This window comes from Oncorhynchus nerka, linkage group LG1 (assembly GCF_034236695.1).
Source record: "Oncorhynchus nerka isolate Pitt River linkage group LG1, Oner_Uvic_2.0, whole genome shotgun sequence".
NCBI classification, from domain to species: domain Eukaryota; kingdom Metazoa; phylum Chordata; class Actinopteri; order Salmoniformes; family Salmonidae; genus Oncorhynchus; species Oncorhynchus nerka.
In genome coordinates, this window is record NC_088396.1 from 42,737,443 (window position 1) to 42,756,939 (window position 19,497).

The 19,497-nt window shown below is 42.1% G+C and overlaps 1 protein-coding gene across 1 annotated transcript in view; it reads right to left on the minus strand.

Annotated features, from left to right (window-relative positions):
- Positions 1-309: 309 nt before the first annotated feature.
- LOC115123666 (band 4.1-like protein 5) overlaps positions 310-19,497 on the minus strand; it is a 106,350-nt gene continuing 87,162 nt past the window's right edge. The window contains exon 24 of the mRNA XM_065019035.1: positions 310-422. Within this exon, the coding sequence (XP_064875107.1) occupies positions 402-422 (21 nt within the window). The 3' untranslated portion in view covers positions 310-401. The remainder of the gene's footprint in view (positions 423-19,497) is intronic.

Below are 19,497 nucleotides of genomic sequence, written 5' to 3' on the forward strand. Positions count from 1 at the left end.
GAATACTACATAGATGCTACATAGGTGCTACATAGAATATCAGAATACTACATAGATGCTACATAGAATACTGCATAGGTACTACAGAATCCTCCCAGATGCTACTAAGAATACTACATACTTTAAATAGCTGCTACATAGAATACTACAATGATACTACATAGCTACTACATAGAATACTACAATGATACTACATAGGTGCTACATAGAATACTACAATGATACTACATAGCTGCTACATAGAATACTACAATGATACTACATAGGTGCTACATAGAATGCTCACTCCACTGTGTCCTCCCAGCTGCACCAGCGATGCTGGTCCAGTTCCTCCATGTCCAGTCTGAATTTCCCCAGACAGAACTCCTCGATGACGTACTCATAGGTCCCACTGCACGCCATCACCGACACAGACTGGCACACTGGGGAGGAGAGAGAGAGAGAGGACAGGGTTAGAATAGCAGTAGACTTGCCTTTTTAGATGCCTTTTTAAACTTCAAACACACACATTTTAATGTTCCTACATCCTAAAATTATCCTGCAACAGGGTGATCAAATTAGGATCCTACATTTGTATGTTCTATATTGAACAGAGGACAACCATTAACATTATATCTCTGACATCCAACAGAGCTCTGGAAAGATCTCTCCTGACAAGGTGCTGACAGTTTAAAACCTAATGCTGGAGTTCCTGTGGAAAGCTGCAGAGCGAGCGGTGGCTTTGAGAGGCTTTCTAAGTGCTGTTTATACCCTACAGCAGGTGGTGGTCGTTTCTCACTGTTTGACAAGGCTGGCTGGATTGGGAAATTGCTTTAAACTGTTAGAAGGGCACAAATACACTCAACTCCAAGCAGCATAGCATCATAGAGCATTACTGCCCCAGGGCTCAGAGCAGGGAAAAGAACACTGTTAGAGGTTCATAGAGAAATCTAAACGGTAGGGGAGGAATTTAACAAATTGGCCAGTTTAGGGTCAGCCCAATCTGAACCTCTGGGAGTGAGTAGAGACTACCCACTGGGCAGGAACTGGTTGAATTAATGTTGTTTCCACTTAATTTCAATGAAATTACACTGAATAGACATTGAATTTCTGCCCTACCCACTGTGCCCAGTGCCCAGCAAGCAAACTTCTTTATGAAAACAGCCCTAATGTTGGAAACAAACATCATTATGTTGTGCTAGAGCACACTATTCTACATACAGGCAGGTTTTTAAAGGATCAAAGAGTTTGGTCTGCTTTGTGTTTTCATTTTTGCCATGGAAAAAATATTGCAATACTGGCATCCTCACAGCCCTTGTAGAAACATAGGGCAAAAAGATGGATGCTGGCTAAAAATATTAATTTGGTCTCTCAAGCTGCCAACTCCATGACACACTGTTAGCTGGCTCCTAAGAAAGATTCATTCATCTACTGTTAAAATAGTATTAATATAATCCTGGGACTAAACACCTCCCTCTGCAACTGGATCCTGTCCCCAGGTGGTGAGGGTAGGTATCAACACATCTGCCACGCTGATCCTCAACACTGGAGCTCCCCAGGGGTGCGTGCTCAGTCCCCTCCTGTACTCCCTGTTCACCCACGACTGCATGGCCAGGCACGACTCCAACACCATCATTAAGTTGGCTGACGACACAACAGTGGTAGGCCTGATCACCGACAACGACGAGACAGCCTATAGGGAGGAGGTCAGAGACCTGGCCGGGTGGTGCTAGAATAAAAACCTATCCCTCAATGTAACCAAGACTAAGGAGATGATTGTGGACTATAGGAAAAGGAGGACCGAGCACACACCCATTCTCATCGACGGGGCTGTATTGGAGCAGGTTGAGAGCTTCAAATTCCTTGGTGTCCACATCACCAACAAACTAGAATGATCCAAACACACCAAGACAGTCGTGAAGAGGGCACGACAAAGCCTATTCCCCCTCAGGAAACTAAAAAGATTTGGCATGGGTCCTGAGATCCTCAAAAGGTTCTATAGCTGCAACATCGAGAGCATCCTGACCGGTTGCATCACTGCCTGGTAAGGAAATTGCTCGGCCTCCGACCGCAAGGCACTTCAGAGGGTAGTGCGTACGGCCCAGTACATCACTGGGGCAAAGCTGTCTGCCATCCAAGACCTCTACACCAGGCGGTGTCAGAGGAAGGCCCTAAAAATTGTCAAAGACCCCAGCCACCCCAGTCATAGAATGTTCTCTCTACTACCGCATGGCAAGCGGTACCGGAGTGCCAAGTCTAGGACAAAAAGGCTTCTCAACAGTTTTTACCCCCAAGCCATAAGACTCCTGAACAGGTAACCAATGGTTACCTGGACTATTTGTATTGTGTGCCACCCCAACCCCTCTTTTACTCTGCTGCTACTCTCTGTCTATCATATATGCATAATCACTTTAACTATACATTCATGTACATACTACCTAAATTGGCCCAACCAACCAGTGCTCCCGCACATTGGCTAACTGGGCTATCTGCATTGTGTCCCACCACCCGCCAACCCCTCTTTTTACGCTTCTGCTACTCTCTGTTCATCATATATGCACAGTCACATTAACTATACCTACATGTACATACCACCTCAATAAGCCTGACTAACAGGTGTCTCTATATAGCCTTGCTACTAACAGGTGTCTGTATATAGCCTTGCTACTCTTTTTTCAAATGTCTTTCTACTGTTGTTTTATTTCTTTACTTACCTACACACACGCACACACACACACACACACACACACACACACACACACACACACACACACCCTTGTTTTTGGCACCATTGGTTAGAGCCTGTAAGTAAGCATTTCACTGTAAGGTTTACACCTGTTGTATTTGGCGCACGTGACAAATAAACTTTGATTTGATTTGATTTAGAATACTTTAAGAGAACCCTGTTATTGTCAACAGAGAATGCTTAAAAATCTCCCACTTCAGATATATTGTCTGTAGTAGAACTTAAATCATTACAGCAGGGTAGCCTAGTGGTTAGAGCGTTGGACTAGTAACCGGAAGGTTGCAAGTTCAAACCCCCGAGCTGACAAGGTACAAATCTGTCGTTCTGCCCCTGAACAGGCACTGTTCCTAGGCCGTCATTGAAAATAAGAATTTGTTCTTAACTGACTTGCCTGGTTAAATAAGGTAAAATAAAATAAAAAATTACCACCACACTTCCACAGAAAGACACCAAGCTCTTTCATGACTTGTTCTCCATGATATTCTATTGTCCTGTGTGCAAGCTGTCTCAGTACTGGCTCTCTAGTCTTGGGTGGGAAATTTCAGCCTTTTAACAATGAAGACAAACTTGTTACTTTAAGTTGATGCGGCTAATGCTGAAACACATTGACACAAGCTGGGGGTACTGACAGCAGAGTGTGAAGCTGGCATAGCACCATGTGTACAGAAGAAAGAAAGGAAAGAGAGAGAACAACGACGACTTCTCTAATTAACGCTGGCAGAATGGGTTTAGTAAGCAGCACCTTTTCAAATGGCGACAGTGTGACTCACCAGCCAATGCTCTTATCACATATTTTTGTCCTTTCTCTATCTCTCCCTTCATAAATGTCTCTAGCTACATCTCTCCATCAATTGTATTCTGGAATGAGGAAAGATTGACTTGCTAGTCAACATCAAGCATGTACCACATACAGACTGGCAGGAGAGTAGGCCTGAAGACCAGACACGGGCTCACGACTGGCCCTCACGACTGACCCTCACGACCGACCCTCACGACTGACCCTCACGAATGACCCTCACGACTGACCCTCACGACCGACCCTCACGACTGACCCTCAGGACCGGCCCCAAAGAGGGAAACAATCAACAACAGATGATGAGAAAGAGAGAGGTTTGTGATTAAATGGTTTGTCAATGTCTTCCACACACACACACATTCATGCTACGCACACATATACACTATCAGTCAAACGTTTGGACACACCTACACATTTATGTCTTTCTTTATTTTGACTATTTTCTACATTGTAGAATAATAGTGAAGACATCAAAACTATGAAATATCACACATGGAATCATGTAGTAACCAGAAAAGTGTTAAACAAATCAACATATATATTTATATTTGAGATTCTTCAAAGTAGCCACCCTTTGCCTTGATGACAGCTTCGCACACTCTTGGCATTCTCTCAACCAACTTCATGAGGTTGGTCACCTATCTCATGAAACCCTGGAGAATGTACAAGAGAAACCCTGGAGAAGGTACAAGAGAAACCCTGGAGAAGGTACAAGAGAAACCCTGGAGAAGGTACAAGAGAAACCCTGGAGAATGTACAAGAGAAACCCTGGAGAAGGTACAAGAGAAACCCTGGAGAAGGTACAAGAGAAACCCTGGAGAAGGTACAAGAGAAAACCCTGGAGAAGGTACAAGAGAAACCCCTGGAGAAGGTACAAGAGAAACCCTGGAGAAGGTACAAGAGAAAACCCTGGAGAAGGTACAAGAGAAACCCTGGATAATGTACAAGAGAAACCCTGGAGAAGGTACAAGAGAAACCCTGGAGAAGGTACAAGAGAAACCATGGAGAAGGTACAAGAGAAACCCTGGAGAAGGTACAAGAGAAACCCTGGAGAAGGTACAAGAGAAACCCTGGAGAATGTACAAGAGAAACCCTGGAGAAGGTACAAGAGAAACCCTGGAGAAGGTACAAGAGAAAACCCTGGAGAAGGTACAAGAGAAACCCTGGAGAAGGTACAAGAGAAAACCCTGGAGAAGGTACAAGAGAAACCCTGGAGAAGGTACAAGAGAAACCCTGGAATGTGTACTGTAGGTGTGTCCACACTTTTGACGGGCACTGTACATGCTACACAAACATCATGACTTATTCTACTAAACGTATATGTGTTACTGTAAATACTGAACACTTTAAACCGTTTGCTCTCCAAATCCCCCCCTTCCCCCAGATGTTTAATAGTGTAAATTGTTGACTTCCTCCCTGTATTTATACTTCTGCTACATGTTTATTCTGTTCCGTTGACCTTCATCTTTACTTAGTCTGTTATTTTTTATTGTCGTCGCATTATCGAGACTGAACCTGCAAGTCAGCGTTTCATTGGACTGGGTACACCATGTGCATCATGGATATGACAAAGTCAGCGTTTCATTGGACTGGGTACACCATGTGCATCATGGATATGACAAGTCAGCGTTTCATTGGACTGGGTACACCATGTGCATCATGGATATGACAAGTCAGCGTTTCATTGGACTGGGTACACCATGTGCATCATGGATATGACAAGTCAGCGTTTCATTGGACTGGGTACACCATGTGCATCATGGATATGACAAAGTCAGCGTTTCATTGGACTGGGTACACCATGTGCATCATGGATATGACAAGTCAGCGTTTCATTGGACTGGGTACACCATGTGCATCATGGATATGACAAAGTCAGCGTTTCATTGGACTGGGTACACCATGTGCATCATGGATATGACAAAGTCAGCGTTTCATTGGACTGGGTACACCATGTGCATCATGGATATGACAAAGTCAGCGTTTCATTGGACTGGGTACACCATGTGCATCATGGATATGACAAAGTCAGCGTTTCATTGGACTGGGTACACCATGTGCATCATGGATATGACAAAGTCAGCGTTTCATTGGACTGGGTACACCATGTGCATCATGGATATGACAAGTCAGCGTTTCATTGGACTGGGTACACCATGTGCATCATGGATATGACAAAGTCAGCGTTTCATTGGACTGGGTACACCATGTGCATCATGGATATGACAAGTCAGCGTTTCATTGGACTGGGTACACCATGTGCATCATGGATATGACAAGTCAGCGTTTCATTGGACTGGGTACACCATGTGCATCATGGATATGACAAAGTCAGCGTTTCATTGGACTGGGTACACCATGTGCATCATGGATATGACAAAGTCAGCATTTCATTGGACTGGGTACACCATGTGCATCATGGATATGACAAGTCAGCGTTTCATTGGACTGGGTACACCATGTGCATCATGGATATGACAAAGTCAGCGTTTCATTGGACTGGGTACACCATGTGCATCATGGATATGACAAACTTGAACTTGAATTAGAACTTGAATGAGTGTGACTTGTGTATTGGTGCGTCCTGTATCTTTGAGTGTGAATGATCCGTAAACTGGAAGTAAACGGAGTGAGAAGGGGATGAGGACATGCCAGTATTAATAGTAAGAATGAGAAATAGACTTGTTTACAACCTCTAAAAAGTGTCCTGACATCACACGACTACATGCAGTGTTGCTGATAACCCACCAGATAATTACACAACACAGCAATGACGAAACCAGATTATGACCATGATCCTCACTGTTGGCACTGTGCTCCCAAATTCAAAGATGCAGTGACAACAAAACACTGTGCTTCACTATGGTTATAGAAATGGATTATAATGGGCCCACCGTCTTTTTAATACACAATCTCTTGGGATGAGTATTTAAACCTGAACTTTACTGCATTATTAGTATTGATTTCACAAATGTTTGTCTTCATTTATCAAAGCCTAGTTGGTAATTACCCTGGAAATAGCAACAACTTATAGAGAGAAAATGACCCATTTGCAATCATCAACCATCAGTATTATCGATCAGATCTCTCTTTCATTAAAGAAAATGTTCGGAGTTGCTTCTCACCTCACAGCAATTTTACCAGAGGACCTTTAAGGTTGCACTGAAGTGTGTTGTGTGAAATCACTGAATGGCTGTTCTAAGAAGAACAGTGTTCTAAGAACACCTAGAACCTGTGTCTATGGGAGGCATGGTCATAGAGGGACAAAGATCTTCCTTCTTCACCTCAACTATTAAGAACAGAAAGATGCTATTTTACATAAGAACACACCCTGCCTGCAGCTAACTCAAGCTGAAGTGTAGTGTAAGACTCAGAAGGCAGTGAATACTAAGAGTGTTGTATTTATCAAATCTCCTCCACCCCCTTCCTCTGGCCAAGGCCTTTAGATTTCTTCAAAGCGTATTGCATATTCAAAGGCTGCATTATGCACACTGCGTAGAGAGACCCCAGATTTGATCAAAACGAATACATCATATGGTGCTTAGGCTCTTGCCCTTAATCTGTGATGGTGTTCAGCAAAGGAAGAGAGGAAACATGCTTACGAAATAAAAATGTAAACAGAAAAATATTTTTTACAGATAAAACATCCAAGCTGAGATTTGTGACAGAGGCCTGAGAACAGATTGGAGAAAGAATAAAACAGAGGAACGACGAAGTAAATAACACCTGATTCACCAATACAGAGAATTAGAGGAGAATAAAAACAGGTTGTTTGAATTAGACTTCATATCATGGCCCACATTGTTGATTACTATTCAGTCTCTTCAAGAAAAATGCCCTGTGCTGTTTTTAATTTGGTGGCAGATAAACGCTCATACATAAACATTCAGTCAAACCTTTCCGTTCATAATCTATCCCTCTCTCCGGTTGCCTTTGTGAATGCTCCACAAGGGGAAAATGACATGCAGTGTTGAAATACAAAACATTTGGACAGCGGATGTTGGCAAGGCACAAACTTAGATAGTCCAGTGAATTATGCCTGCCTCTCAGCAGCTTGAAAACAAGAAACATACTGTATATCACTGGAAAGAAAGTGGTGCATTAAGAGAAAAGCCAGAACCACCAGGACAGGTCCTCTACCCCAACAATGACCACCACCACAGGTCTTCTACCCCAACCATGGTCACCAGGACAGGTCCTCTACCCCAACCATGGTCACCAAGACTGGGTCTCTACCCCCACCATGGTCACCAAGACAGGGTCTCTACCCCAACCATAGTCACCAAGACAGGGTCTCTACCCCAACCATAGTCACCAAGACAGGGTCTCTACCCCAACCATAGTCACCAAGACAGGGTCTCTACCCCCACCATGGTCACCAAGACAGGGTCTCTACCCCAACCATAGTCACCAAGACAGGGTCTCTACCCCCACCATGGTCACCAGGACAGGTCCTCTACCCCAACCATGGTCACCAAGACAGGGTCTCTACCCCCACCATGGTCACCAAGACAGGGTCTCTACCCCAACCATAGTCACCAAGACAGGGTCTCTACCCCAACCATAGTCACCAAGACAGGGTCTCTACCCCCACCATGGTCACCAGGACAGGTCCTCTACCCCAACCATGGTCACCAAGACAGGGTCTCTACCCCCACCATGGTCACCAAGACAGGGTCTCTACCCCAACCATAGTCACCAAGACAGGGTCTCTACCCCAACCATGGTCACCAAGATAGGGTCTCTACCCCAACCATGGTCACCAAGATAGGGTCTCTACCCCAACCATGGTCACCAAGACAGGGTCTCTACCCCCACCATGGTCACCAAGACAGGGTCTCTACCCCAACCATAGTCACCAAGACAGGGTCTCTACCCCAACCATGGTCACCAAGACAGGGTCTAAAAACCCTTCCTGTCTCCTTCTGTGTAAGTGTTTTTGAGGGGAATTCTGAAATTCAAATACCATTTATCACAAGTCTGGATGGTTTTAAAGCGACCAGATTGTCTGTCACTCTCACACACCTTTCAAGACGTTTTTCCGCCACACTTTAGCATCCCGCCAACTTTTTGCAGACTTTTCTTTATACAGTGAATTCGGAAAGTATTCAGACCTCTTGACTTTTTCCACATTTTGTTAGGTTACAGCCTTATTCTAAAATGTAATAAATAAAACAATTTCTCATCAATCTACACACAATACCTCATAATGATGAAGCGAAAACAGGTTTTTAGAATATTTTGCAAATATTCAGACCCGTTGTTATGAGACTCGAAATTGAGGGCAGGTGCATCCTGTTTTCATTGATCATATTTGAGATTTTTCTACAACTTGATTGGAGTCCACCTGTAGTAAATTCAATTGATTGGACATGATTTGGAAAGGCACACACCTATAAGGTCCCACAGTTGACAGTGCATGTCAGAGCAAAAACCAAGCCATGTGGTCAAAGGAATTGTCCGTAGAGCTCCAAGACAGGATTGTGTCGAGGTGAGGCAAAGATCTGGGGAAGGGTACTAAAACATTTATGTAGCATTGAAGGTCCCAAAGAACACAGTGGCCACAATCATTCTTAAATGGAAGAAGTTGGGAACTACCAAAATTCTCTGGTCTGATGAAACCAAGATTGAACTCTTGAATGCCAAGCGTCACATCTGGAGGAAACATTGCACCATCCCTACGGTGAAGCATGGCGATGGCAGCATCATGCTGTGGGGATGTGTTTTAGTGGCAGGGACTGGGATACTAGTCAGGATCGAGGACAAGATTAACAGAATTAAGTACAGAGAGATCCTCGATGAAAACCTGCTCCAGAGCACTCAGGACCTCAGACTGGGATGAAGGTTCACCTTCCAACAATACAATGACTCTAAGCACACAGCCAAGACAACACGGTAGTGGCTTCAGGACAAGTCTCTGAATGTCCTTGAGTGGCCCAGCCAGAGCCCGGATTTGAACCTGATCGAACATCTCTGGAGAAACCTGAAAATAGCTGTGCAGCAACACTCCCCATCCAACCTGACAGAGCTTGAGAGGATCTGCACGGATCTACAGACGTGCCAAGCTTGTAGCATCATACCCAAGAAGACTCAAGGTTGTAATCTCTGCCAACAGTGCTTCAACTGAGTAAAGGGTCTGAATACTTATGTAAATGTAATATTTCCGTTTTACATTTTTAAATACATTTGCACAATTATTTTTTTTTTAACTGGTTTTGCTTTGTCGTTATGGGGTATTGTGTGTAGACTGGTGAGAGGGAAAAAACTATTTAATACATTTTAGAATAAGTCTGTAACCTAACAAAATTGGGCACTGTAATATGAAAGGTATTGCCAGCAACAAAGCCTCTACTTTTATCTCCGCCACCCGGCCTAGTCATGACTGCGGTAAAGTTCTGCCTACGGCTTAGTTTGAAATGTAACCGTTATGCTGAGGCGGCGAACCATCGGTTGGGTTAACAGCAGAAGGCACAGGACTTTGTGTACAATTAACCAAAAAAGGATCTTAATGTCACTTCACCCATCTCTTCTCGTAGCCCACCACACGCATTGTTTTCTTAACCAACATGGATGGATCCGGAATTAATTCATGTGGGAATAAATATTACTGAGTGACAAAAATACCGGAATAAAGTATATGCTTATGCAATCGAAGGCATCACATTTTTGAAAGGCATCTAAGTGTTCTAATACATTTGAAGCAATAGCCTACTTGTGGTAAACTGTTTCTGCACCGCTTGGCACTGCTTTGAGGCTAGTGTGGGGACTTAACAATCTGACATTGACTGATCCTTTTCATTGAATCTCCATTTGGATATTGATTAGGCTACAATTAGGCTGTGGAAATGTTAGCTAAGTTGAGGTGAGTGCTGCTCACGATCATCTTGCCTAGTTTGATCATGTATTATCTCTGATCAGAACATTATGCCAGCATGTTATGTAGCTTAACAAGTGGATTACTTTTCTCTTCACTCGCAGTCGCTTAGTAAGCCTAGGCCTACTCCCAACCCTATGAATTATCTTAACCAATCAATGTGATTTTGTTTCACTAAATGTCTGTATATTTGTTTTTCTCTGGCTGGGCTATTGTTGAAGTGGTATAGCTCATCTACGATCAGAAACATTTAGCATGCTATAATGTAGCCTAAATCAAGTGTAGGGCTATTATTTTTTTGCTCGGTCAGTACAGGAACATTCAAAAGCCTGTGGAGATTGTGAAATATAAACATGAGAAAATCAAATCAAATGTTATTGGTCACTTACACATGGTTAGCGGATGTTAATGTGAGTGTAGCGAAATGCATGTGCTTCTAGTTCCGACCGTGCAGTAATATCTAACAATAGGATAGCTATTATTTCCTGTCAGTATCATGATAGTCTCAATGTAAGACCCCATGCCTGCTCCCTAAGTGGTGTGAGGGTAGGAAAGAGATGAAGCGTGGGTCATAAAAGCATTGGCTCTGTTCCAAAAGATCACATTTTCTTTTCTATGACAGTGGTTCCACATGTTTACACATGTTTACACTAGCCGTGACGCGAATTGTGTGGGAAAAATATGAATTGTATTTTATTCTGTTATATTTCCTTGTATTCGAAGCCTAGTATAAAACACATCTGTGTCGACGTGTAACTATTGATTTCCTGTGCATGGCGCAGTCATGTAGCCTATAGACTGCACAGACCAGTAACATCATTCAACTCAAAATATGCTATTCTATTGTTTTGAAAATACATTTGATTAGTCTTATAATATTTGGTTTCTTTGTAATGGTTTATATTCAATGTATTTACTCAAATAGACACATCGACCCACGTCTAGTCCCACGTCTAAACATGCCAGCGTGTGCACAGGAGATATGTAAGACTTATCCCGGCAAGAATGTGATAAAAATGTTGCTAGTGTTCTTTTTTTAAGGACAACATACCGTAAAGTCTGTCTGTAAAGGGTGTTAAAGTAAAGATAAGATAATATTACCCAAAGCTACTTTATGCAACTGGGTCCTGAGTCTCTTCCCTATCACCCTCAGGCTGCCCAGGGAGAATGGGACCTGGTCATTAAGTTGTACGGAAACTCCGGTACTTAGGGTGTGTAACCTGAACCTGAACCCGCTTCATCTCAAATGGCACCTGATACCTATATGATGTACTACTTCTGACCAGGGCCCATAGTGCACGACTTCTGACCAGGGCCCATAGTGCACGACTTCTGACCAGGGCCCATAGTGCACAACTTCTGACCAGGGCCCATAGTATACGACTTCTGACCAGGGCCCATAGTGTACGACTTCTGACCAGGGCCCATAGTGCACGACTTCTGACCAGGGCCCATAGTGCACGACTTCTGACCAGGGACCATAGTATACGACTTCTGACCAGGGCCCATAGTGCACGACTTCTGACCAGGGCCCATAGTGCACGACTTCTGACCAGGACCCATAGTGCACGACTTCTGACCAGGGCCCATAGTGCACGACTTCTGACCAGGGCCCATAGTGCACGACTTCTGACCAGGGCCCATAGTGTACGACTTCTGACCAGGGCCCATAGTGCACGACTTCTGACCAGGGCCCATAGTGCACGACTTCTGACCAGGACCCATAGTGCACGACTTCTGACCAGGGCCCATAGTGCACGACTTCTGACCAGGACCCATAGTGCACGACTTCTGACCAGGGCCCATAGTGGACTTCTGACCAGGGCCCATAGTGCACGACTTCTGACCAGGGCCCATAGTGCACAACTTCTGACCAGGGCCCATAGTGCACGACTTCTGACCAGGGCCCATAGTGCACGACTTCTGACCAGGGCCCATAGTGCACGACTTCTGAACAGGGCCCATAGTGCACGACTGCCGAAGAGGGCCCATAGTGCACGACTGCCGAAGAGGGCCAATAGTGCACGACTGCCGAAGAGGGCCCATAGGGGATAGAGTGCCATTTGGGACACATTCCTGCTCTAACACTGTCCTCAATCTGACTGAGACTTCATGTTCCTGGACCTTTGAATGCACTGCGCCATTTTTAATTATATATTTTTATTTTTACATTTAATGTTTTGAATTTGACCCCTTTTTCTCCCCAATTTCGTGGTATCCAATTGTTTAGTAGCTACTATCTTGTCTCATCGCTACAACTCCCGTACGGGCTCGGGAGAGACGAAGGTTGAAAGTCATGCGTCCTCCGATACACAACCCAACCAAGCCGCACTGCTTCTTAACACAGCGCGCATCCAACCCAGAAGCCAGCCACACCAATGCACTGATAAAGCTGACAAACTTTTGCCGGTATAACTTTTTCAGTAGTCCATTATACTGTGAAGAAATAGGTAAAACACTGTTCACTCATTGAGACACTCAATGAGACCTACTCCCTATCCAGATTCACCTGGCCCACGCTATCGAGTAACAAATGAATAAACGTTTGATTTTATTTTATTTGAAGGTGCGTAATGGGCTTTGCAGGCGTGGTTCCCTTGCGCGCACTGAATAAATGTAATTCCACTGCTGAAAACTCTACCACTAGCTGCCCAACAGATTTTCTTATGGAGTTTTCATTCAATAGGGTTTTCAGTACATTTAACTTAAGCCTCCCTTTAAATACGGTGTACCTGTTAGTTAGAATTTTGTCATCAGACTCGATAGAATTTATCGAGAGAACAGATTCAGAATATTAGGGTCCAATGAAAGAAAGCCATCTAAATACATGCATATAAGTCTCTGTTTCAGCACCAATTTGGTAGATAAAAAAAAAAAAAACTCTGATCGTGTAGATTATTTAGGGTTAGGAAAGTATTTATGAAAAAAAAATAAAAACTGTTTTTGAGAGCCTTTACGCACGAAAGAAAGAAAAGGGTGGTTTGATTCATTTTGAACATTGCCACATTCAGTTCTTTAACCCATGATAATGTTGGAAGACTAGTGTATATAGAATTATGATAGGGAAAATAGTGTACAATAGTAGGCTATGCTCTATTGCCTGCACTAACCATGGTACTGTGTGATGACACAGCTGAGTATTGTGCCATGCGTCGGGTTCAAACTGTTACGACTTGGTCTGTGCTTTGCTCCATAACAATTTAATTTGCCTACATTTTTTTTGTTATATTTGTCAACTGTTACTAATGACACTCAGCAACAACCACATGGCAGTGACAGAGTTTACAGAGGAAGCTAATGAAGGTAAAGGAAACAATGTAATTATATGGAATGATAATGTAGGCTATACCAACCGAAGGGTAATTATATGGAATGATAATGTAGGCTATACCAACCGAAGGGTAATTATATGGAATGATAATGTAGGCTATACCAACTGAAGGGTAATTATATGGAATGATAATGTAGGCTATACCAACATAAGGGAACTAACAGTAATGGAATGATAATGTAGACTATACCAATATAAGGGAACTAACAGTAATGGAATGATAATGTAGGCTATACCAACTGAAGGGTAATTATATGGAATGATAATGTAGGCTATACCAACTGAAGGGTAATTATATGGAATGATAATGTAGGCTATACCAACTGAAGGGTAATTATATGGAATGATAATGTAGGCTATACCAACATAAGGGAACTAACAGTAATGGAATGATAATGTAGACTATACCAATATAAGGGAACTAACAGTAATGGAATGATAATGTAGTCTATACCAACATAAGGGAACTAACAGTAATGGAACGATAATGTAGGCTATACCAACATAAGGGAACTAACAGTAATGGAATGATAATGTAGGCTATACCAACATAAGGGAACTAACAGTAATGGAATGATAATGTAGACTATACCAATATAAGGGAACTAACAGTAATGGAATGATAATGTAGTCTATACCAACATAAGGGAACTAACAGTAATGGAATGATAATGCAGGCTATACCAACATAAGGGAACTAACAGTAATGGAATGATAATGTAGGCTATACCAACATAAGGGAACTAACAGTAATGGAATGATAATGTAGGCTATACCAACATAAGGGAACTAACAGTAAACTGGCAGTTGAATATGTGGTTATTAGGCCTACTGACGGTCGATACTTATAGTGACTAATATTTAACATGATAGAAATAGGAAGCAAATCAAGTCGGGGTAGCGTATAATTAAGTGTGTCCATCCCTGGAAGTTAAAAGGTTGTACAATGTTATTCTGGCACAGCATTTCATAAACTTCACTGTTGGAAAAGTGATATGTTGATATGCTTCAGTTTGCTGCCATGTGACTGGTTTCACATTTGTCTCCAGTGATTATAAGGTAAAATATATATAAAACAAATGTAATTTATAATTGCCTTATCCAAACGGAATACTCATTTACCTAGCTCTTATCAAGTTGTGCATTACAGTGCATGGAGAATGATGTTATTTCTATCGGAAAAATAAAGTGCTGTTTCTTCTTGGAACTGGTAGAGTCACTAGAACTTATTCATGGTTGCCTCGCACGTAAAGGTAGTGGAATCAGGGTCCGAATCTGGTGTATCTGTAGACCACCTCCGCCACACCTTAATTTATTCCATCTCCACCCCAAACAAATAGCGGGTGTATAGCATGCTATTCTCATGCTTACGTTGGGTCGGAATGCGCCTAGAGAGAAAAGGGCATAAAAAGGGACATTAAGGTCCATTCACACTTGTATAACTCGGGTTGGAATCGGACCCATACATCAGTATTGAAAAAGTGTCCAAATATTTACAGTGGCTTGCAAAAGTATTCACAGTCTCAAATCCCTGGAAGACTGAAACAGGTTTCCTCAAGAATTTCCCTGTATTAGCGCCATCCATCATTCCTTCAGCACGATGCTGCCACCACCATGCTTCACTGTGGGGATGGTGTTCTCAGGGTGATGAGAGGTGTTGGGTTTGTGCCAGACATAGCGTCTTCCTTGATGGCCAAAAATATACATTTTTGTCTCATCTGACCAGAGTACCTTCTTCCATATTTTTGGGGAGTCACCGACATGCCTTTTGGCGAACACCAAATGTGTTTGCTTATTTATTTCCTTAAGCAATGGCATTTTTCTGGTCACTCTTCCATAAAGCCCAGATCTGTGGAGTGTATGGCTTAAAGTGGTCCTATGGACAGATACTCCAATCTCCGCTATGGAGCGTTGCAGCTCCTTCAGGGTTATCTTTGGTCTCTGTTGCTTCTCTGATTAATGCCCTCCTTGCCTGGTCCGTGGTTTTTCACGGCGTCCCTCTCTTGGCAGGTTTGTTGTGGTGCAATATTCTTTCCTAACCCAACCCTTCTCCACAACTTTGTCCCTGACCTGTTTGGAGAGCTCCTAGGTCTTCATGGTGCCACTTGCTTGGTGATGCCCCATGCTTAGTGGTGTTGCAGACTCTGGGGAGCTTTCAGAACAGGTGTATATATACTGAGATCATGTGACACTTAGATTGCACACAGGTGGACTTTATTTAACTAATTATGTGACTTCTGAAGGTAATTGGTTGCACCAAATCTTATTTAGGGGCTTCATAGCAAAGAGGGTGAATACATATGCACGCACCACTTTTCAGTTGTTTATTTGTTTGACATTAAAAAAATAAAATAAAAAAATTCAGTTCACTTCACTAATTTGGACTATTTTGTCCATTACATGAAATCCAAATAAAAATCCATTTAAAATTAAGGTTGTAACGCAATAAAATAGGAAAAACGCCAAGGGGAATGAATACTTTTGCAAGGCACTGTACATATGGACACTTCACACAGTCACAAGCATCCCCCTAAACGTCCAACCACTAGAAATGATTCTCTGAGAACTACTTCTCATTATAAACCCAGCAGTGCCAGAACCACTCCCACCAACATAACCCAGATAGAAGCCTGGCCTGGCAGGAATCACCATTATATCTGATCATTACTTCCTCAATACCTTTTGTTCTCAGAACGGAACTACCAGTTCACCTTCATGACCTTGGCATAGCAACATGTGCCCCCGATTCATCAAGACACCACCAAATGGGATTTTGTCACCTTGACAAGCAATCGTGCTCTGGGTGAAAATAACGACCAAATAATTGGTGGAAGAACTGTCTCCAGTGTTGAATGTCCCCATCGCCCCCACCTCCCCACCCTGTCCTGTGTGTCCTAGAGCATATAGTCTGACAGATAGAGTAATATCAATTCAGCACAGTTCAGTACATGGCCATAGGGTGAAGAACTGAGATGCACTTGTCTCAACACAACAAAATGCATAGGTGCAAAAAAAAAAAAAATGACATTCAATTTAATTAAGGAATTCTCAGGGGAAAGTAGTAGTCTGACTAACAGAATGCTATGGCTGTGTGGCTGGGCTAAACTTGACAAACACATTACTGTTTGAGAGCTGTCATTTATAAGCGAGAAAATGAATTATAATCCATTTTAATTGGTGTTATATTTTATAGGCCAGCTGTTTTGAAAAGAGGCAATAAAAACTACACAACGACAAAGTTAATGTCTATATTTTCAAATGATTCCCATTCAAAATCCTATTTTCCCCAAAACCTAACCCTTAAAACATAAACCCAACCTTAACCCCAAACCCTAATTATAACCCTAAACCTAATTATAACCCTAACCCTAATTATAACCCTAACCCTTAAGCATAAAATAGCCTTTTTCTTTCTGGGAACCAGTGAAATGTCCCCACTCGTCCGAATGTTCCTTGTTTTAAGATCCTTGTGAAGATTTCTGGTCCCCACAAGGAGAGTAAAACCAAAAACACACACAAACAAACAAGCATACAAACAAATCAGTACATCAAATCTCTGTGATGTATACACTATGTGTTACAGTCTCTGTGATGTATACACTATGTGTTACAGTCTCTGTGATGTATACACTATGTGTTACGGTCTCTGTGATATATACACTATGTGTTACAGTCTCTGTGATGTATACACTATGTGTTACAGTCTCTGTGATGTATACACTATGTGTTACAGTCTCTGTGATGTATACACTATGTGTTACAGTCTCTGTGATGTATACACTATGTGTTACAGTCTCTGTGATATATACACTATGTGTTACAGTCTCTGTGATATATACACTATGTGTTACAGTCTCTGTGATGTATACACTATGTGTTACAGTCTCTGTGATATATACACTATGTGTTACAGTCTCTGTGATGTATACACTATGTGTTACAGTCTCTGTGATGTATACACTATGTGTTACAGTCTCTGTGATATATACACTATGTGTTACAGTCTCTGTGATGTATACACTATGTGTTACAGTCTCTGTGATGTATACACTATGTCAGTCTCTGTGATGTATACACTATGTGTTACAGTCTCTGTGATGTATACACTATGTGTTACAGTCTCTGTGATGTATACACTATGTGTTACAGTCTCTGTGATGTATACACTATGTGTTACAGTCTCTGTGATGTATACACTATGTGTTAGTCTCTGTGATGTATACACTATGTGTTACAGTCTCTGTGATGTACACACTATGTGTTACAGTCTCTGTGATGTATACACTATGTGTTACAGTCTCTGTGATATATACACTATGTGTTACAGTCTCTGTGATGTATACACTATGTGTTACAGTCTCTGTGATATATACACTATGTGTTACAGTCTCTGTGATGTATACACTATGTGTTACAGTCTCTGTGATGTATACACTATGTGTTACAGTCTCTGTGATGTATACACTATGTGTTACAGTCTCTGTGATATATACACTATGTGTTACAGTCTCTGTGATATATACACTATGTGTTACAGTCTCTGTGATGTATACACTATGTGTTACAGTCTCTGTGATATATACACTATGTGTTAGTCTCTGTGATATATACACTATGTGTTACAGTCTCTGTGATGTATACACTATGTGTTACAGTCTCTGTGATGTACAGTGCCTTCAATAAGTGCCCTAAATAAGTTTGGGCGGAAATTTACAAGTCACATAATAATAATACAGGCGTTGTTCACTCGTTTGCTATAATTGGGGGAGGGGTGGTTGGAGGGTAATACAGGGGTAAATAGAACAAATTAAGATGTGTGTACATATATGTATGTAAATACAGTGGGGCAAAAAACGTATTTAGTCAGCCACCAATTGTGCAAGTTCTCCCACTTAAAAAGATGAGAGAGGCCTGTAATTTTCATCATAGGTACACTTCAACTATGACAGACAAAATGAGAAAAAAAATCCTGAAAATCACATTGTAGGATTTTTAATGAATTTATTTGCAAATTATGGTGGAAAATAAGTATTTGGTCAATAACAAAAGTTTATCTCAATACTTTGTGTGTGTGTGTGTGTGTGTGTGTGTGTGTGTGTATGTATGTATCTGTATAAATCAAATTTTATTTGTCACATACACATGGTTAGAAGATGTTAATGCGAGTGTAGCGAAATGCTTGTGCTTCTAGTTCCGACCGTGCAATAATATCTAACAAGTAATCTAACAATTTCACAACTACCTTACACACACAAGTGTAAAGGGATGAATAAGAATATGTACATAAAAATATATATGGATGAGCAATGGCCGAACGGCATAGGCAAGATGCAGTAGATGGTATAGAGTACAGTAAATACATATGAGATGAGTAATGTAGGGTATGTAAACATTATATAAAGTGGAATAGTTTAAAGTGACTAGTGATACATTAAATCCAATTTGTAATTATTAAAGTGGCTAGAATTTGAGTCAGTATGTTGGCAGCAGCCACTCAATGTCTCGGTCCAAGCTTTGATGCACCTGTACTGACCTCGCCTTCTGGATGATAGCGGGGTTAACAGGCAGTGGCTCGGGTGGTTGTTATCCTTGATGATCGTTTTGGCCTTCCTGTGACATCGGGTGGTGTAGGTGTTCTGGAGGGCAGGTAGTTTGCCCCCGATGATGCGTTATGCAGACCTCACTACCCTCTGGAGAGCCATACGGTTGTGGGCAGAGAAGTTGCCGTACCAGGCGGTGATACAGCCCGACAGGATGCTCTCGATTGTGCA